Genomic DNA, 22761 nt, shown 5'->3' on the forward strand with positions numbered 1-22761 from the left:
GAACCTGCTATCAAAGGGGCTTTTAAGTAAGGAGGGTCAAAAAGAGCATCAGAGCCCAGGACAAACCAGCCGAGTTTATTCATTACTGCTGCTTCTGGCTCAAGCAAATGAGTCAGAGCTGAGGGGACTGACCAAACAGGGGTCAGCTAACTGGGAGCAGAGATGAGAGACTTTACTGCGTAGCTGAGCTTTCACTCTGGGGGCCAGTGGAAGGATGTGCAGGGTTGGGAGGCTGGTTCCACTTACAGGGGGTAGGGGTGTCTCACTCATTTTTCACTTGTTTTGTTTTTGTTTTTTAAAGCAATATCTGAAAACCAGGGACCATTTTCTCCTGTAAAATGTTAAATAAAATCTGCCCTTAATGATGGACATTACATAGCCAGTTGTTTTTGTTTTTGTTTTTGTTTTTGTTTTGTTTCCAATAGGCTTAGTTAGAATCTTCAACAGCTTTTTGTAAATCTCAACAGGTTATAGTCATCACTACTCTATTAGGCAAAGGTTTCCCCCGACATGTTGCTGCATGACTTGGAACAACGTAGGCAGTTCTCAGGGGAGAAAGGGCATTATTTAGAGTGACCCAAAGGGGAAATCGGTGCCAGGAAGATGGACTTGCAGGCATATAATCCTGTGTAGCGACAGTGAAACGGTCTCTACCAAAAGAAAACAAAATATTGGAAACCTTAGGAAGCAGGTTAAATACTAAATTACAAAAAATATTCATTATTCAACTGAATAAATCTGGCATATGCTGGCCAAAGGGATGATAGGAAAATCTACTTGACTGGGCCTTCTCTTCTTAGAGTCTAAAGACCACTATTGTTCACAGACAATAGTATCCAGAATCCCAGGTAGAGGGAAGTAGGGATAAAGATATTAATCATCTCCATCTGTAGCTGATTCTCAGCTTCCCAGTTCAATAAATATCAATTGAACTTTTCTCTTTCAATTCATTCTAATGCAAGAGAGAGGCCCTCCCTGAATAAAGGTTGAGTTTTAACAATCATGAGAATTAATCTTTTTAAATGAAAATAATCTTAATCATTTGACATTCACTAAGGAATGAGAAGCATCCCTTCATTTCTTGAAAATACTTACCACTTCCCTCTTAGTTCCATCCACTTTTCTGTCAGGTCTTGTACAAAGCTTTCAAAATCTTTATCAATTACTTCCTAACTCTCAATCTTGCCCGATTTTTTTGTATTTACCAGCTTGCACCCTGGTTTTATAGAACAGTGACTACTTCAGGCAATTCTTTTTTTTTTTTTTTAATTTTTATTATTTATGATAGTCACAGAGAGAGAGAGAGGCAGAGACACAGGCAGAGGGAGAAGCAGGCTCCATGCACCGGGAGCCCGATGTGGGATTCGATCCCGGGTCTCCAGGATCGCGCCCTGGGCCAAAGGCAGGCGCCAAACCGCTGCGCCACCCAGGGATCCCTACTTCAGGCAGTTCTAATTGTGGGCCACCTACTTGATAATCTCATCTATTTCCCATAGTTCCAACTGGTGACACTATTCAGATCTGTAATTCTCATCTTCCCTCCTCCGGGTTAACACTTCTATTTCCAGATGCCTACTGGATGTCATGACCGGAATGACCCTCACATAACTCAAATTCAACATGTGATCAAAAACTGAATTCATAGTCCCTCTTACCACTGATCTTGTTTTTCTCATTTAAGAATGTAAGTACTCATGCAGCCACTAACATATATATCAAGTTAATTTCATTTTTAAATGCTCCTCTGCCTCAAGTCCCATATTTGATCTGCCATCTAACTCTGCCAATTCTAGTTCTGAAATATCACGGTAACCTATCCCTTCTTCTGCATTCCAGCTGCCATTGCTCAGTCAGGTCTCCAAGTGTCTCTATTCCTAACTGGTCCCATGCCATGCCCCAATTTCCCACCTCTTCCTTCCTGACAGTCTCCTTTCCTTAACAACCCTGAATGACTCGCACTTCCTCAATCTCTTAGCAGCCACAGGTAACTGGGCAAAACTCCACCAGAGCCTCTTTTTTCAGCCTCCTCTCCAGACTCCGCATCAGGTATCCACTGTAAATGGATGTATTTGCACTGAAGATACTACTCCACCTATGTCCCTGTTCATACCAAGGATAGTTTTTACTCTTCTTCACCTGGCAAACCCTACTTATCCTTCAAGGCTCAGAGAATAAACTGTTTTTTTTTTTTTTCCCCTCTTCCTCCCTCCTCCTTTCACCTTCTGCCCTTTCCTCTCTGAATGGCCCTTCCCTCTCTCTGCAAATCTGTTCCTCTTCTCTATGTGCACTTCCTGTGGTCACCAGCAGCCTCTGTTCCCTAGTGTCTCTATCCATCATTCTATGTCACATTTTAGCTCCAGGGTCCTCAAGCTGTGAAGAAAAAAAAATCTAACTGGTGACTGGCCAGTCAATGTGTTGAAGATCCCTGGGTCAGGAGTCCACTCATGGTTTAATCAAAGCCCTGAGCACAGGGGCAAACTGTATTTCCCACTTTAGGAAAGGCAATTCCCACTGAAGGGGGTTAAGCAAGCAAGACCCAGAACACCTATCTGTCACTGAAATTCCTCTTACAGACTAATTTCATCTTAAGGACAAGCATCTAGATGTTACTTTTTGATCATCTTTCTCTTCCAGCAAATAGCATAACCCCTGGCATGTAATACCCTCTGTATTTGCTTGGATACTCTTGGTTGAAATGACAAAACATTCAACACAAACCAGCTTATATTAATATCAAAGGTAACTCAATGGCTCATGCACTTGGAAGTCCAGAGTTAAGGCAGGCTTCAGGGTCAGTTGGTCTAGGGCCCACTGATAGTTGTAGGGGCCCAGATTTTTTTCTAGTTCTCCATTCTTCTATTCACAACACTCAATAGCAGTCATAGAATAGCTGCCAGGACAATTAGGATTAAATATTTCCTGTTGATATCCATCAGGAAACTACTTACATCTGCAGAACTCCAAGCAGGAGTCACCATGATTAGAATGCTTAGGTCATGTGTCTATAGGAAGAGGAAATGGTATGAAGCTACAATGTCTAATACAGTAGTCACGAATCATATGTAGCTATTTAAAATAAAATTAATTAAAATCAAATACAATTAAAAACTCAGTTTCTCAGTCTGACACTAGCCACAAGTCAAACGCCCAACAACAACTGTGGCTAGTGCCTGCAGTATTGGACAGCATGGATTAGAACATTTCCAATTCTGCAGAAAGTTCAATTGGCTTATGGTAAGCAAGCACATCAAGCAACTGGTATAAGGCAATCAAGACTTAGCTTGGCAGCTGGGGTCAACTTCACCCAAAGTACAAGAAATCTGGGGAAGGAATAGATGAAAATCTGGGCACATATGGGAAAAGGAAAAAGGGAAATAGACATTAAGTGGGCAATAAACAATGCCCAACATACTCTTATAGGAAGAAATTCAATTGATCTGGTATTATTTGCTCTTTAAATAATATGATCCATATGTCAAAATTGTCTGTTGTTATTGTAAGTACAAGGTATTTTTCTTTTATGAACTCACTAACTTCCTGTGGGACACTGGACAAGCCAAGTAACTTCTCTGAGCCTCAGTTTCCTCGTCTGTAAAACAAAAGGAATGAACTAGATCAGTTGTTTCTAATCTTTTAATCACAGATTTTTTATAGCACATTTTTAAAAATTAATTTTTGCCCACTATCTCATACTCAGAAGTATTTTTAGTAACTTAACTGCATTAGAAATTAATTTGCTATTCTGTTGTTGGGATTTTTTAAATTAAAAACATATAACTGTTAATTAGAGCTTGCTTCTGATCAGTGAGAAAAGTCAATGTTACCATAGTGGGCTGGTATAATTGGTATCACAAGTGAAGTTGACCTCGCAATCTTACTGAAAGCAAATTTACTATTTTCATTCACTGCTATGAAATATTTATAAATAATCTGAAGTGCTCCACTGAAAGACCCTAGGGATAGACTATCACATGTCAAGAAGAGCACATGATCTTGTAGGCCCCACACAGGTCCAGAATTCTACAGCTGCTATAGCAATGTGACTATAAACAAACCCAGCCCTTGTCACTAGCATGAAGTGCCCACCCTGAAAAGTACCAGAGAAAAGGATGAGTGGATGGACTGGGAAGAAAGATTCCAAGGAAGAGCAAGGGACAAGAAATAAAGAGAAAATGATACTACTGCAAAAAGTTGTTGGCTTTTCCTTTTCATTACCAGTAAGCCCAAGAAAAGTAGATAATAATCCAGGGAGCCTGGTATAAAGCTAGAAGTGGACAGCAAGCAAGAGAATCAGGAGCACCATAATGAAAAGGGTGCTGGAAGAGCCGTGGGAAGGTGATTCCAGGGACCTTCAAGTCTTCACTCATCTCCACTGAGGAGAAGGGCAGACAACATAATCACTGACATGCAAGAGCTATGGAAACTCCTATTTTCAGATAAAAATATGAACAAGGTTTATTATAGATTGTTTCCTTTTATTTAAATTTCTATTGCAATAATTTTGTGTTAAAAGGGCAAGAACGCTGACAGGCATGTCTATTCAAGGTACCGTAAGGGATACATTGGGGTAGAGTATACTCTATAAAATAAATTACTTATAATGTTCTGAAATACATGCCTTCTAGGCCTGCTGAGGTGTCAAAGAGAAACCAGGCACATAGGTAGAAGTGATTCCAGGATACAAAATGGGAAGAGGAGGAAGTAAAAAGGACCAGCCAGTGAAAGAATTGGGCAAGCTCCAGTTATATTTCAGTAAAGAACAGATGTAATTATTATTACTTCAAGATTTCCCATAATTCATCATGATTTTCTATTTTTTTATTTATGATTTTCTGCTTTTATTAACCCTTTTAGTAACAATGTATTTCATAACAAAAAAATCCTTTCAAATACCCCACATTCCTTGAACAGCTAAACAGAGAATTACCACATGACCTAGCAATTCTACTCCTAGGTATATGTCCAAATGAATTAAAAACAGGGATACAGATACTTATGCACCAATGTTCATTTCAGCATTACTCACTATTCAATGTCAAAAAGTGGAAACAACTTAAGTGTCTGTGGATGAACAAAATGTGGTACACACAAAATGAAATATTCAGGCATAAAAAGGAATGACATGCTGATACAGACTACAACACAAAAGAATGTAAAAACATGCTGAATAAAATAAGATAGACACAAAGGAGAAATATTGTATGATTTACAAAATACCTAGAATAGACAAATTTATAGAGAGGAAGTATGACAGTGGTTATCAGGGGCTGGGGTTGGTGAAATGAAAAGTTATAGCTCAATAGTTCTCAAGTTCTCTTTAGCATGATGAAAAAGTTTTGGGATAGACAGTAGCAATGGTTACACAAAATCATACAAATGTAATTAATGCAACTGAACTGTATACTTAAAAATGGTTAAAATAGCACATTTTATGCCATATGTATTTTACCACACAAACACACAATTTTTTTTTTTAACACACAGGAGCTTCTGTTTATTAGAGATTCTAGGGCAGGGGACAGTTTGATAAACAATATTTATTGCTTTCAAGGAGGGGAATCCAAAATTAGAAGAGAATGGGAAGGCCTCACTCCTGTGCCAGTTTCTTTTAAAAAAGTCTTAGAGGAGTTCTTCAAGAAACTAGATGCCAATGACTCTTTAAATTACATTTCCAGCCCAAGCTTCCATATGAACTTCAACTTGCACTTCCAACTACACATTAGATCACCTCAGATGTAACATGTCTAAAAGAAAGTTCTTAGAAATAAAGGATGAAAGTAGAAATTAGTTATAATAAATAAAAACAGTAAAAATAAATTTCTATTAAAAATTACACAGGACAAGACGCCTGGGTGGCTCAGCAGTTTGGCGCCTGCCTTCGGCCCAGGGTGTGATCCTGGGGTCCCGGGATTGAGTCTCACATCAGGTTCCCTCATGGAGCCTGCTTCTCCCTCTGCCTATGTCTCTGCCTCTCTCTCTCTGTGGCTCTCATGAATAAATAAAATCTTTTTTAAAAAATTAGATAGGACACTAGCTAGTGAAATTTCAAAATGAGGGGATAATTGAAAGAGGTTATGATAATAGATGCAGATAAAATTAAACACCTGAAAAGATTTTATACAATTCTATCCCAATATATCAGAATATGTGGTTAAAATATATGATTTTACTGGAAAACACAAATTATCAAAATCAATGCAAGAAGAGGAAAAAATCCCTACAGAAACCAATGATCATTAGAGCTGGAGAAATTTGCTGGCTAAAAAACCCTAGCCCATGTTTCAAGGATGAGCTCTTTAAATGCTTCAATCATTGAGAAAATTTGATCATTCTCCAATGTCTTAACTGCTCCAAAGCACCAAGAAAAAGGCTCCCCAATTCTTCCTACCAAGTTAATAGAGCCTAATACCAAAATCACAAAAACAGCACAATAAAGAGAAACCACAGACCAATCTCACATTTTGCACAAAAATCCAAAACCCATAAATAAATTATTACCAAACAGAATTGAATCACATGTTAAAACATGTTATATACCATGACTAAATGAGGAGCATGGCCATATGAGGGATGCAAGAATTATTCAGTGTTTTATGTTGCCATGTAAATAAGCCAAAGGGAAAAACTATCTTGAAAGAAGTTCAAAAGGCACTTGAAAAAGAAAAAGTCAATATCCATCTCCAATAGAAACTTTCAGTAAAAAAAGAAAGAGGATACTTGGTTAACTTGGTCTCAAGCCAGCAACCAGCACTGTGCTTGAGGGTTTAATACTGAAAGCATTTCCATTAAAATCCAGAAGAAGGCAATCACCACTATTATGTAATACAGTTCTAAAAGCAATGGCCAGTGAAATTAGGTAATAAATAAGAAGCATAAAATTAGAAAGGAAGGTGCAAATTATTATTTGCAGATAAAACTAAAGTATAAAGTATAGCTACAAAATCAAAACAACCAACTAAAAATTATTAAAAATAGTAAGAGCAGTCATTAAGGTTTCTAGTCAAAAAATAATCTAAAACAAACTCAAAAGGGTTTTTTAATATACCAATAATTACCTGGAGGAAAATGCTAGAAAAAATTTCTTTTCAACACCAAATAACACAAAATACTCAAGCTCTTTCTATTAAGAAATGTGCAAGATAATGCTATACATAAACTATTAGGCATATTGGGAGCATCTAAGATTCTATAATTCGCAATGTGAAAAGGCTGGATAAATCACGATGTACAAAGACCTGGTGACACTCAAAACAGCAAAACAAGGCACAAACTGTTCCCCCAAAAACATCCCACAGCTGAGAAAAAGGTTGAGGTGGTAGATTTTAGCCTGAATTATTTATAATTAGCACCTCACAGGACCAAAAAAGGGAAAAAATATCCTAATAGCTACTTAAAGCAAGGAACTAACTGTTGAATTTCCTAGCAGTAAAAAATAATTAAAACACACTAAAGTCCTGCTCAGCAACTATCAATTCCAACAGTTTAAACCAGTGGTTCTCCAAGAGTGGTTCGAGACCCTATCAGAAGTACCATAAGGTCAAGACTCTTCTCAAAATAATTCTAGGACATTATTTGTTCTTTTCACTCTCATTCTCTAATGAATGTAAAGTAGGGATCTGCAAACTAAGCTGGCCAGCAGGCCAAATCCACCATGTCCATTCATGTTGTGCCTCTGTGTGTGGCCCACAACACTGAAAATTACTGCATGGCCCTCTACAGAATACCTTTGCTAATCCCTGCTCTAATTGAATGTGTGGTTATACGTTGTATTTTCTAGAATTTTCTAAGATTTAAAATAAAAACAAGTACAGTTTAGAGGTTAATTCTACTTTTTTTCTCAATATTTTGACTGTGATTATATATATTATAACCTCATTAATATCCAATAGATCATTTTGAAATTTGAAATTTTCCTTAAATGTACACAGAAACACAACTGGAAATAAGTCACTTATTTTGCAATAATATTTTCAAGTTTTCTTAGTTTTAATTTTAAATACAGAAATGTTCATATATATAACCCAAATGCACAAAAGCATCTGGAGTCTTCTATAATTTTTTTTGATATTTGATTGAATGATTGATTGATTGATTGATTGGATAGAAAGAGTGAGAGCCAGAGAGTGTGCACACTCGGGTAAGAGCACAAGCAGGGGAGGGGGTAGCAGAGGGAGAGGGAGAAGGAGAAGAAGGAGCAGAATCCCCACTGAGCAGGGAGCCCAATGAAGCTGGGCCCAATCCCAAGACCCTGGGATCATGACCTCAGCCTAAGGCAGAAGCTTAACCGACTGTGTCACCCAGGCACCTCTGGAGCCTTCAATAATTTTTATGAGTGTAGAGGAGTCCTGAGACCAAATAACTCGAGAATCACTGGTTTTACATAAGGTAATTTGCTTCTTTACAATTTACAATGATAATTTGTTTGAATTTCCACAAGAATGTTTAATATTCTTGGTGATATCACTCATACAGGAAAAGAAAATAAGTTGCTAATAAAGGAAAAAGGGTTGCTTTAAAGTTCAAAAACATTACACATCACAAAATAGAAGCTGAAAAGCACCCAATTTCATGTCCACAGTAAGGATGAACCACAAAATCTTCTAAATAGGCTGCAATCATGTGTTTTATGTTCTGTAGTGTTTCTCTCACATCACACTTGCTAAAGCACACAAAGTCTATGGTAAAGAGGTAGACTTGTAGGATGTGGGGGGTTGATCGAACATTTTCTTTCTGTAGCTCACATACTCCAAAGGACAGTACACGATGAGAACAAGGCAGTAGCCTAGAGATTCTAGAGCTTCTGTGCTCAGTGAGCAATATAGCAGAGATGCATACAAATACTTTAATGAAAACTCAAAACAGAAATTATCTGATACACAGACAATAGCACAGGCTTGCTGTACTGTAAGGCAGGTAATTCATATAAATTACTGTAATCAGCATTAACCTTCTCACAGCCAAACAAAGCAGCTCTGGGGTCAGTTGTATGAAAAAGAAGGGGTAGAGGAAGAGGAGCAGTAGGCAAGGAGGTGCCTCCTAAAGAGCTCCACAGGCACTAAGGACAGAGGGATACTGAAGATGCCCGGCACTTGGCAGACTCTTGGTGAAAATATTCTAGACTGAGGCGTGCATACATGCACCCTCCTTTTACCTTTGTCATGCCTCAGCTCAGCAGAGCATCGGGGGCATCATAATCACTCCATAAATGCTGAGTAGATGAAAAAACAAGTGGTAAAGGTAAGTGGCAAAGGCTGTGATGGTTTTGAGACAGAGCAGCCTCCAAAGGAAGAACCTCCAAAACCATTCCTGTCCATGACTCATTACAACCTCTCTGACTAAATCCATAATATTATCAAAAATATATTTCATCATAGAACTTTTTAGCTAGATGGAACTTCTGGCATAATTTTGCCCAACTCCCTTATTTCAGAAGTAGAGTGGAGACTCCAACCTTGCTCATCTTACTTCCGAGTCCACTGCGCTTTCCACTGTCCCAGGCTACCACTAATTGAACACCTGCTCCATGCCAGGCCAAAGAGACAGAGTACGAAATATTCTGAAGATAAATTATACAAGAAAAAGGCTCATAAATTTACTTTATTTTTAAAACCTTTTTTAAATTTTATTTATTCATTTGAGAGAGAAAGAAAGGATGACAGGGAAGAAGGGCAGAGGGAGAGGGAAGCAGATTCCCTGCTGAGCAGGGAGCCTGACAAGGGACTTGATCCCAGGACCTTGAGATGATGACCTGAGCCGAAATCAGAAGCTTAACTGACTGAGCCAGCCAGGTGCCCCAAGTAAATTTAATATCAAGTGGGAACCAAATTTTACAGATCATAATGGGAAAAATTAACTTTGTTTTATAAAAATAAAAACTTATGTTACAAATTTTGGGTTTTCAATGCAAGCATATACTATGTAGAACAAAGACTAGAACAAGAAGATTTTTACATTCTTTTTAAAAATTATATGCTAGTATGGTATGGTCTCATTCTGTTTGGCTTTTTTAGTACATTCATAAAAACAGTAATTTTTGCAAAAATATTTAAAAGCTTCATTGAAGATGTTTCTTACTGACACCTTGAGCAATACACTGGTATTTTTAATGGCAAATAAAATTGTAATTCTTTAAATAAAATTAATTGGTAGGAAAAATACCCAACTGAAAACAGATCTAACTATGTTAGTTTTTTAAAATGAGCAGTAATTACTTCATGCTCTAGAATACTTTAGAGTCAAAGCCAAAGGAAGACCAACACTAGCTCTTCAGCTACACACTTAGGCTATAGAACATGGTAATTCTTCTCTTTCAATATTGCATGGGTAATTTTTGCCCATTTCTTAAAAAAGATTTTTAAATCTGCTAAAAAGTTGAGAAAGTAATATTACAAATACCCATTAAGTCACTGTTAACAATTTGCTCAATATTGCTTTCTCCCCCAAGCGATGCATACATGTGCACAGAGTTTTGTTTTGTTTTTTCTGACCCATTTAAAAGTGAAAGACACCAAGATACTTTACCCAAAGCACTTCAACCAGTAATTCCCTAAGAGTAAGGATATTCTCTTATATATCTTCAATATCATTACTATACATAAGAAAATTAACAGTAATTCCAAAATGTCATCTAATTTATAGTCTAAATTTAAATTTCCCCAATTTTGTGGTGCCTAGGTGGAGCAGTCAGTTAAGCATCCAATTCCTGGTTTCAGCTCAGGTTGTGATCTCAGGGTCATGGGACTGAGCACCACATCAGGCTCCAAGCTCAGCATGGAGTTGGCCTGAGATTCTCTCTCTCTGCCTCTCCTTCTCATGCTTACTCTCTCTCCAAAATAAATAAATATTTTAAATAAATAAATTTCCCCAACTGTTATCATATTACTCCTCTAAGACAGGATCTATCAACATTCACACATTATTTTTGGTTATGTTTCATTTGGTCCCTCTTCTAAGAGAGTTCCCCTTGTTTTTTCTTCACAACATTAACTTTTTTGAAGGGTACAGGCTAGTTATCATACAGATTGTTCCACATATTGATTTTATCTTATTATTTTTCCCATGGTGTCATTTAACCTGTTTCATGGTCCTCTATATTTCTGATATACAGGACCAGAAGCTTTGCTCATTCCAGTGAAACATTTTTGGCATGAATATTTCAGAGATGATATTGTGACAATACATCCCATCAGAAGGCACAAAATCTCAAGTCATCACACTATTGGTGATGTGAAGCCTCACCACCTGGTTCAAGTAGTGACCACCAAGTCTGTCTACTATAAAGGGACGTTTTGCCCAGTGTAATTAAGTAGTAAGTCAACTGTGCAAGATACCTTGAGTTCATGTAAATATCTTAGTCTCTAACAGCCTTTCACCCAATGGCTTTAATACCTACTGATGATTCTTGATCAAATCAAATTATACACTGAGAGTTGAACCACCATGAAATGCATAACCTCTACAATGTGTGTTGGTAGCTATGAGGAGAGATATATAACATAATGGTTAAGAAGACAAGTCTAGAACTATTCAATTCTGGCTACATAGTAGAATCCTTGGATCTCTGGAGAGCTTTTTAAAAATACCAGATCAACTAGAATCAGAATGTCTGGGGTGGTATCCAGGCATAGATATTTTTAAAAAGCTATCATGGGATTCTTTTAAAGTGTATTTACCAACTGTGTATCATTTCTGTGCTTTGGAAATAAAAAGCTAAAAGTAACTCTGAGATAAATATTACTAATATTCCTGAAGTAGATACTAGATATTTTGTAAGAATTAAATAACTAAACATAATGAGGATTAAGCTAAGTATTCAATTCAAGAAGTTGGGAAAGTGACAAAAAAGCAAACCCTCAAAATAAGAAATCAAGTACCAATGGTGTACAGAACACATCAATAATAAACAGAGAAAAAAAACACAACCAGAACACACGTTCCCTGAAAAGATTAAGATAGATCTTTGAGTCTGAACTGCTTAGGTCCACTTACATGTGGATTTCTTCAATAAATACAGTATAGTAATGTAAATGTATTTCCTCTTCTTCATGATTTTCTCATTAACATTTTCTTTTCTCTAGCTTTATTATAAAAATAGAGTATATAATATATACAACATACAAAAGATGTATTAACTGCTTATGTTATCAGTAAAGCTTCCAGTCAACAGTAGGCTATTAGCAATAATTGTGGGGTTTTTTTAAGATTTATTCCTTTATTTTAAAGACAGAGAGCACAAGTGGGAGGGGCAAAGGTAGAGGGAGAGAGAATCTCCAGCAGACTTTGTGCTGAGCATGGAGCCTGATGCAGGGCTCGATCCCACAACCGTGAGATCATGATCTGAGCTGAAACCAAGGGTCGGACCCTTACCTGACTGTGCCACCCAGGCACCTCAACAACAGGCTATTGATAGTTGAGTTTTGAGGGAGTCAAAAGTTGTATGTGGACTTTTTACTACAAGGGAGTTCAATGCCCCAACCCCCATTTGTTGTTCAAGGGTCAGCTGTACTTAGGCCTTACCACACAGTAAATGCTCAGTAAGTATCAGTGATTATTATGCATAAATACGTGTATGCATGTATACAAAAATATATAATAAACACATATATGCACCTAACAATACAACTTCAAAATATACCAAACCATAATTTAGTTACAGAAGAAATCACAAAGGAAATTAAACACTTACAACTAATAATAAAAATACCTCAAAATCTATGGACTACAGCTAAAGAAGTATTTGGGGGGAAATATACAGCTTTGAAAACATTTCAAAGAAAACAAGAAAGACTAAAAGTAATGAGCTAAGTATTCAAGAAGTTGGGAAAGGGGCAAAAAAGCAAACCCTCAAAATAAGGAATCAAGTATCAATGATATACAGAACATCACCAACAATAAACAGAGAAAAAAAAAAAAACACAACCAAAACACACGTTCCCTGAAAAGATTAAGATAGATCTTTGACAAGCAAGAGCTACCAAGAAAAAAGGGAGAAGATTCAAATAATCAAAATATAGGATGAAAAGAGAGGCTAAAGTACAGACAAAAGATTTCTTAAGTAATTAAAAAATATTAGAGTATCAGGATTATCTATAGGCTAATAAATTTGAATGGATAAATTCCTATTAAATTATGCCAAACTTGCACGAAGAGAGAACTTGAACAGACCAGGGTCATGGTATTGAGTCCCACATAAGGTTCCCTGTGAGCACAGTGCCTGCTTGAGATTCTCTCTCCCTCTGGCCCTCTTCCCACTCATGCACTCTCTTGCTCTCTCGCTCTCCCTAAAACGAATAAATAAATCTTTATCTTTAAAAAAAAAAAAAGGCTATACTTGAGATTCATCCTAGGATAATGCAAGGCTATCCTTGAATTCTTAGGATGGTTCAACACCACAAATAGATTTAGAGAGAAACCAGAATAAGATAATAATCTCAATCAAAAAAGAATATACATTATAAGTTAAGCAAAAGGCAAAACTGTTTGACTTTTTTAGTACAGTCAAAAAACAATTTTAATTGTTTTTTAATTGTTGTTTTAATTGTGTTTTAATTGTTGTTAATTTTTGCAAAAAATATTTAAAGGCTTCATTGAAGATGTTTCTTACTGACACCTTGAGCAAGGAGAAGTAGGGTCCCTGCAGGGAGCCCGATGTGGGACTCAATCCCAGGACCCCAGGATCACGACCTGAGCCAAAGGCAGACGCTCAACCACTGTGCCACCCAGACGTCTCAGCTTTGCATTTTTGAAAATGAGATTTCAAAACACTATCCGAAAACTGTGGTTGATAGAAAATTACTATGTATCTAATGTTTAATATAATTTCTGAAACAAACAGAACTGTCTTCTAGGTGTACTGATCATCATTTAGGGAAGATATGATCTCAGAAATCTGGAAACAGAGGATATTTAGCTCAGAAAGAATGGTTAGGAGAAAGAGTTCTTGGGATTTAAATAACCCAGAAGTATACCAAGAGAATAATCATACAGGTCTGCTTTTCTTAGCCAAAGGGAAATATAGGCACTTTTCATCCAAGGGAAAAGAACTGAAACACAGGCAATGGCAGGCCTGCCAGAGAAGGAGACTGACCTTAAGTGAGAAAAAAAGTCTCATCCTGACTCTGAGGCTGACCTGGGCAGGCCCTAGAAGAAGTAGTTAGATTCAAATCTCAGATGAGATCAAGGACTCCATGCAGATTCTTCCTTCAGAAAAGAGGTGGAGGTGGCCAGGAGATAGAAGGGAGAAATGAAAGGATCACTGACTCCACATTATCAGGGTACTGGTGGAGGCCTGTCTCCAGACCAGAAAACTGAACAAGATCTCTGGCAGACCCAGCTGGGACAAGACTGCTCTTAAAATTCCTGACGATGAAAGAGGCAGAGCTACATATAGCACCACTTGGCCATCGTGATTTTTCTCCTTCAGAGTTTGCTAACCAGGCAACTATTACCCAAATATCTGATACCAGAGAAAATTTATTTGGGTTGTCCCCAGGCTCCACCCAGTTGGCAGATTTCTGTGTTGACAATGACACTGCTGCCTGGACTGTGGTAAAAGCTTAGCCTTGGAAACCTATGGGAATAGACCTACAAGAGGGGACCAGTCTTGGCCCATTCTCCCCTAGGGGCTGAGGATGATACAGATCCACACTGTATTCCTAGAAGGAACTACTGGGTAGGACTGAGGTGCCCAGAGAAACTTTTCATGCAACAATAGGCACAGGATGCAGATCCCGGGGTGATTCGTCACTTACCAGAGAAATGTAGCTACGGAAGTGACAGGAATGTTTCCTGGGCAAACACGGATATACAATGTGTACACGCGCAATAGGTAACATTTGCTTTAGGTAAAACATGATATTAAAACAAAAATAAACAAATAAACACTTTGGAACACGAGTGTGAACAAGGATTAATAACCATTTGCAATAACTACACACAGCAAAGAACCTTTCTAGAAGTCTTAGGAAAAGTTTACGATGTTCTTAAGGTTATGGTTTGTTTCAATAACAAATTTTAAAACCTTAAATGGTGCAAAAGTACCAACATCCTAACTGTAACCAGATTTTATATCACCCGGAGAAGAGAAGCGGATTGAAATATCCTAAAAACATCATGATTTTTAAAAGAGCAAATTGCAATTTTCCTAAATATCAAGAGGGCAAGAAATGAGAAACAGCCATGTGGTTTCACAAACTCTCTATTTAAAGGCTAACAGGGAAGAGAAATTTGTACCACATACTGAGGGAAGGATTAAGGCTGTTCCCTCTGTCAGTCCTAGTAAGGAAGGAATATAAACAACAGTAAGGCTGGAAGACCATAAAAAGAGTAAGGAAAAAACATGCATACAGTGGACATGTAAAGGACTCTATGATATTTACTGGTAAGAGAGAAGGAGGAGAATTATAACAGAGGACAAATCAAAAACAGGTCTGGCATCAGAATTTCCCAAAGAGGAAAGTAGATTATTAGTATCCACTCTGGTATCAATTCTGTCATCACTCCCATCCATCAATATTTCCTTGACCTTGTATTGGTACCAACCACTAACAAGAAATCAGGGAATCCTATCCCTTCAACTGTGGAGCCTAAGGGGGCTCAGAGAGGCTCTTAAGGTCTGGCCAAGTCCAAACACCAAAGCTAGGTCTCCAGGAAGTAGTTTTGGGCCAAATACCAAATAAGTTTTAAAGCGCTCCTTTGCCTGGCTTTGTCGTGAAATTATCTCTCTCCTTTGGTGATCTTGTTGTTGGAGGATTTGGCTATATAGGGTCTTGGTTATTTCCCTCTCTTCTCACAGAGAAGATACGACTCACAATACTGATGCCATGAAAATATAAATGCACTCTCAGAAGAGGGCCACAGTACCCAACTATTTTTTTTTTTTAATTTATGATAGTCACACACACAGAGAGAGAGGGGCAGAGACATAGGCAGAGGGAGAAGCAGGCTCCATGCGCCGGGAGCCCGACGTGGGATTCAATCCCGGGTCTCCAGGATCGCGCCCTGGGCCAAAGGCAGGCGCTAAACCGCTGCACCACCCAGGGATCCCAAAAACGTACCCAACTATTTTTAAAGAAGAAAGAGAATACATCAGAAGAATGAAATTTCAAGGAATAACATCCAACTGAAATTGCCCAAGCCTGAACAGTGAAATCACTATTTAACTAAGCAGACCACAAAACAAAAGGAACCTGGGTGCCTCAGGTCAGCATACCCAGTGGGCCACTGACGAAGCAGTAGTTTCTTCATTCAAAAAGAATTTCACATTTGGAAAGTCCTTCTGAATTAGTAGTAGCTGGCATCAAAAAGTGACATGTTTTCAGAAAATACTCGCCACCCCAGGTCACTACTTCATCAGCAATGAAGAAACAGGGTGATCCTTATGTAGTCACTTCCTGAAATCACCTCCAGCTTACTTCAGAATGCCAATGAGGCATGCCCACCAGTCCCTATCAGAGTGTGTCCACAGAACATCCTCTTTTAGTAATCTTTTGGCATTTCTTCTAGCCTTTCAAGGGCACAGTGCCAGAAACTTCTTCCTGATTAAAAAAAGCTCATAATCTAATTGGTCTTGCTAGGTCAATTGTTTCCCTGTCAGAGTATAGAGAAAACTCAACTTGGCTAGAAAATATACTCCCTGCACTTAAAACTTCTTAGCAATCTATACACTAAAATATTCCAATTTTCACTACTACTCTCCCTTTAGTTTCCCTGAGTGTGGTCAGCTATGGCCCTTGGTCATAGCTCCTTGTCTATGTGTTCGCACATGCTTTCTTCTGTATCCAGAAGACACATGGCTTAAAGTTTAATCAGAGACAGCAATACTGGATTTTTTTTTCAAGGTTTAGAATCAATACTTTGTAAAGATAATCTACTTATCAAATTTAAGGTGACCCATTCCTACCACCAATGATGAAAATATTTTTAAAATGTACTGAATTAAAGCAAAATTCAGGGTAAAATGAAGTGCTTTTTGGGATTTGAAAGATCAGTTTAATTCTGTTCCTATCAGCTATAGGAGTGGATGGGGCTCATCACAGAAAACTTCAAGGTTAGCTATCAACATAACTTAAGACCTATTAGGAAAAAAAGAAAAAAAAAAAAAAGACCTATTAGGGAAGGACAACAGTACCCACTGGCCACAGGAGCCACCAGCAGTATCTCCAGTCCCTCCTCACAGCCAGCAGCCGGAAGTGGTCAAAGGTCCCCCTTTTCTAATAGTTGCCATTATTAGAAATTGGGAAGGTCCCAACTGCACTGTGCAATTAGGTCTGCAGGACAGAAAGAATCCCAATCCTAAAATAATCAGGTTAGTAAAATAAAATGTCAGACAGCAATCCAGTACTCACCTTTGTCATGAACACAAACTGAGAGTTTCTTGACCCCATCAACCAGAACATTCTGTGTGTTGCTATGTCCATCTTCTGAGTCACTGTCATCAAACTGAGCCTCTATAATGACATCAGGACTGTCATTATAGCCTTTCATGGACTGCTGCGGGAGATGGCTTCCACAAAGCTCCTCAGGGAGATCTAATTCATAGGCACCTTCTGTTTCTTTGTCACTGCTCTCTGGTTTAATTACCTGAAGAAAATAGAAAAGTTCTGCTAAATCGCTGGAGGGGAGAACAGGAAATAACAGATTTTTCTTTTTTTGTTTTTCTTTCCTAAGGGAAAAATGCACATTCAGAAGCTGACAGCAATGGTCACTCACCATGTAGCTTGAAAAAGAATATTTATTTTCCAGGTGCACAGGCTACCTTATGGAGACGATCAATCCAACAGTGCCAGGGTGGCCCTCAGCTCCTCAAGATGTCCAAGATGAATGACATATCTACTCCCCACTTTTCTGATGTACATTTTCATCCACTTTCCCCCAGAGGACCTGAATACCACAAGTACTAAGCTGCTTCATAAGGGTACATCACATGGATCAGTGAATATGTTCAGATAAAAGAACTCAGCATAGTATGTTACTGCACTCCAAATGAAACCACAGAATATGATGAAACAGAAAAAAAACTGTAAATAAGAGTTTATAAATGTTCTCAGAAAGAATAAAAGCCCTTAATTCTCCATTTTGAGGCTTGAAATCAGTATAGAAAGCATACAATTGATGGATATTTATACTAGCACTAAGAATGAAGCATTACATAATTTGACAAATATTTTCAAACAGAAGAGTCTAGACACTAATGGACTTAATGAGTTTGTCACATAATAGTCAAATGTCAGTATTCTCATTTCTATGGCATTTGATTTCTGTGGATTTCTGTAGCAGTTTCTCTATGTGTTAATACTTTACAGGTCTAATATTTTTCTGAGTTGAACCTTGAAGTTTCAAAATAGATGCCCACCTTCAACAAGCCAGATTACCAATCAAATTAGACCACACAAGGATCCTTTAATAAGGGATCTTTATCTGAAACAAGGCAGAAAAAGCTACTGAAAGAAATCTTTTCCAAAACATTTTCATGTCACAGATTCCAATAAACATAACCAACCCCAGACAATGAATATTATAGTCACCCAGAAAATCAAAGTAAAATATTAAAAAGGTATTCTAAAGATTCTAGGAATATATTCCCAAGTTTTTAAAAAAGTGACTTCATGAAAATGTGGTAATAGAAAAACTTGTAAACAGTTAATTTTTCAGAGTAAAGTTAATAACATTTAATAACATTTTTTGAAAACTTGATTTCCAATTTCAGAATAATTTTTGTGAAATTTTCTTTCAGCTCTTGCCATGTTTTGACTCTTGTCACATTCATTCATTTGTTTTTTCATTCTTTTATCACTCATTCATTTGTCCATTATCTCATTATGAGAAGTTTGAAGTTTCCTTTTCTTTGATAGTAAAAGAAAGAAATTTCAATGGTCTAGGCCAGAAATCTCCAGAAAGATTTCCTCAGGCCCCTTCCTGCATGAGAGCACAAGAGGAAAGCCACAGTAGGTCTTTAAATTAATATACAATCATAAAACCCAGCTCTCTTCTGTATACTTCTGCCTAGTTACTTAAGTTTGGTTTTCATACCTGACCCAGAGGAGATCATTCAAGAACAGATTTCACTGACAAGTTAGAGAAGGAAAATAACTTGACACCACTCAAATCAGCAAACCTAGTCAATGTCCTTAAATGTGCCTGGCAAATTTAGTAACATTTAGGAAGATCTGCTCCGATCATCCTCAAAGAATGAACACACCTTGGGCATTGTCAGAATAGCCCAAAGAAAGGGTGCCTGGGTGGCTCAGTTGGTCAGGCGTCTGACTTTGGATCAGGTCTTGACCTTAGGGTCCTGGGATTGAGCCCTAAATCAGGCTCCTCAATCAGTGAACAGTTTGCTTGTCCCTCTCCCTCTGCCCCTCCCCCTGCCTGTGGTTTCTTTCAAATAAATAAGTAAAATCTTTATAAAAAAAAAAATAGCCCATAGCACAGGCAGGAGGTATGTGTGCACTTTCTGTGTCTAAAGCATGGAGGCTCCGACAGGATCACTGCTCTGTTGTTTTTTCTACATCATTCCCACACACAATTTTTCTCAGAGAGAAGAGGTGGGACCAGAGCTGAAGGAGAATGCCTGCTGTTCTACAATTATACTCACAGGTAATACCACTAATGGTTTCACGAAAGATTTGGTTCCCACAGGCCATGCAGAAAATCTTACAAGGGGAATCAAAATTCTGACACTATCAAACTTAAATGCTCAACTATCCTACAGTGAAAAGTAGTCTTTCTCCATATGCATGTTTATGTATGCATAAAATATAACAAGAATTCTGGAATCATTATGATTCTCCTACTTATTAAAAATTATGCTATGGCTCACATATTAAAAGTTCGAATAAAAGTCACTGGGAAGAGGAGAGCAGGGAAAAACAATAACCAGATTATGCCAAGCCTAATTGTATAGCACATTTTAAACCAGCCCAGTTCTGACTTTATGATAATCTCCATGGCTTAGATTAGTTACATTCCAGAATTAGTATTTTCGGCACTAAATTCACTTTTGACTTACTAAATGAAAAAAATGTTGTAAGGAAGCAGGACTTAGTGAATAAACCACGCCATTCAAAATTGTGGAATTAAAATATAATTGGAGCACCTGGGTGGCTCAGTCAGTTAAGCTTCGGGCTCTTGATTTCAGCTCAGGTCATGATCTCAGGGTCATGAGATCAAGCCCCATGCCTCTGGGCCTGGAGCCTGCTTAAGATTCTATCTCTCCCTGTCCCTCTGCTGCTCCCCACTCCTTCTCTAAAAAATATAAATAAAAATAATTATATAAATTAATATGTTGCATTTAAAAAGTATGTTCATTCTGTTTTGTTATACCAGTACACACAAGAACAGAAATATGTTCTGAGAAGAAAAAGGTCACCGTAAGACCACCCAATACAAAAGACACCCTAAAACTACTCCATATCACACACTGGTTAAGAGTGAGGGTTGCAGGACCCTTAGAGAAATGGCTAATTCAAGGCTGGAGTGCGGCATAGATAAGAGGAACCTGAAACATCTTAGCATACCAGGAAAACAAGAAAGCTATCAAAGGCTACTAGGGACTTATGAAAAAACTCAGGAATCACCATGAAAAAAAGCTCTCTCTGGTCATCCTTAGAAAATTCCAAGCATTTACTCTACCTTTCCTGTACAAATTGTACCTTGGGCTAACCAAACAGTTGATGAGATAAAGTTCTTCTTTACTGAAGAGTTTCACTAATTGAAAAGGAAGGAAAGACTTTTGCTATCACCATTTTGCCATCTCTGTTGAAATAATGGATTCAGGAAATGATCATTAGTGGTTGCTAAAACCAACTAATTCATAACGTAATGGGGATGGAGTTTTATAATAAATGGATCAGAGCGGCAATACCTATACCCACTGATCAATATAAATATCTTAAAAAGAAAAAGAACCATGGTGCTTCCCATGGACTAGAACAGTAAGGACACAACACCATCCATGAAGTACTTTTCCCCAAAATTGAACGTGAATCTAATTTGAAACAAGGATGAGAAGAGAAAAAAAAAAAAAAAGGATGAGAGGAGCATGTTAAACAACACTAGGGAGAGGACCTTACTCCCCAGGTGATTTCATTCAGTCTCATGGTTTTAAATCTCTCTATATCCTATTAACTCCCCAAATTAAACACCGGGCATCAATCATTCCCTGAATACCAGACTTCTATCCAACTACCTCCTTTTACATCTTCGTCTGGATGTCAGTTGGCCTCTTGAACAAGAGAATTCTTGTTTTCCACTAGAAACCACTCTTCTCTCAGCATCGGCTTTCTCAGCAGACAGCACCAAACTACAACATCTTCCTCTCATGCCCCATATCCAATCCATCAGAAAGCCTGCTGGCCCTTCCTTCAAATATTTCTTCTTGCCATTTGCACTGTGACTGCACAAGCAACCTTTATCTCCTTGCTGAGATAACCAGTCTCTTGATTTCCACTTTGGACCAAATCAGCTAGAGTAATCTTTTAGACATAAATAAGACCATGTCATTCTCCCAATGGCTTCCCAACAGCACTCCATCGCCATGCCACAAGGCCTTGTCAAACCAGGCCCATATTATAGTTCTATTCTCATTTTCTGTAACTTCTTCCTTTGCAAGTTTTACCCAATCTTCAGATCTTCTTGTTATTCCTAGAATACTAAAACCTTCAATCCTAAAGTCCTTGTATTGCTATTCTCTCAATTTGGAAAACTCTATGCCCAGCTATTCTTAGGACTCGATCTCCTCATCTTGTTCAGGTCTCATTCCAAATACCCTTCTCTCAGAGAGGCCTTCCCTGATCACATTAACTGAAACAGCCCCACCTGGCTGTCATTACTCTATGTTCTTTATTCTGCTTTTTCTTCACTTTATTTATCCCTACCTGACAATATATTACAAACTTATGTATTTCTGTCTCCCAACTAGAATGTAGGTTTCATGAGCTCAGCAGCTGTTTTATTCACTGTTAAATGCCAAGAATGCATTTAGTAGCCACTCAAATGTATGTTAAATGAATGACTACAGCAATGAATGAGGAAATAACTTGTTCAGAGTCTATCTCATCTGATAAATTGTAAACTCCATGAAATGAGTAAAGCTAGGCCTAACACAGTGTATACTCAATCTCATTTGAGTGAACAAAGAACCAGAGGTGGCACACTGCATCCAACATTTCCACATGTCTAAAATCCGTCTCTGAAGACCTCGTCCAATTGGCTTGTATTTTCTATAACCCAGAGTCCACTGCACAATCTTCCCAGTTCCTCCCTATCCCCTACCACCTACCCCAGGCAAAAGTAAAATCTCCCGTTTTCAAAGTGCCAAAGCAGCAATTTGTATGTACCTCTTCTATGGCACTTCACAATTTCTTCACTGTATTAGTGTTGTCTATGTATACAATTTACCTCATCTGTTAACACTGTATGCTCACCAGCTGTATCTTACGTCTCTTTGTATATTCTATAGCAAACTTGCATAATCAATGTAGGTGTTCCATATTCAATAAATAAACAGATGAATAAGTGAGCTAAAAAATGAAAAAATGAGTATAAAAGATGATCGGTATACAAAAGAACTTTCAGGACAGTTTCCAGACACATGCATATGCAGGTTAGAAACTAGTAGTTCAATTTTCCTTAGATCTATAATGTAAGAGGCCTTCTTCTGTGAGATTGACCTTGAATATGTCAAAAATTCCAGTTCAGGAGTGAAGTTTAGCAGATCCCTCTGAGAATCAGATGAAAGCTGTAAACCCTTCCTCCACAGAA

The 22761-nt window shown here is 37.9% G+C and overlaps 1 protein-coding gene across 5 annotated transcripts in view; it reads right to left on the reverse strand.

Annotated features, from left to right (window-relative positions):
• DIS3L2 (DIS3 like 3'-5' exoribonuclease 2) overlaps positions 1–22761 on the reverse strand; it is a 339592-nt gene that overhangs the window by 203286 nt on the left and 113545 nt on the right. For all 5 annotated transcript variants that reach the window (XM_072719168.1, XM_072719171.1, XM_072719169.1 and 2 more), the window contains one exon: positions 17346–17580. In XM_072719168.1, coding sequence (XP_072575269.1) covers positions 17346–17580 — 235 coding nt within the window. The remainder of the gene's footprint in view (positions 1–17345; positions 17581–22761) is intronic.

This window comes from Vulpes vulpes, chromosome 9 (genome assembly GCF_048418805.1).
Source record: "Vulpes vulpes isolate BD-2025 chromosome 9, VulVul3, whole genome shotgun sequence".
Classification (NCBI taxonomy): Eukaryota; Metazoa; Chordata; class Mammalia; order Carnivora; family Canidae; genus Vulpes; species Vulpes vulpes.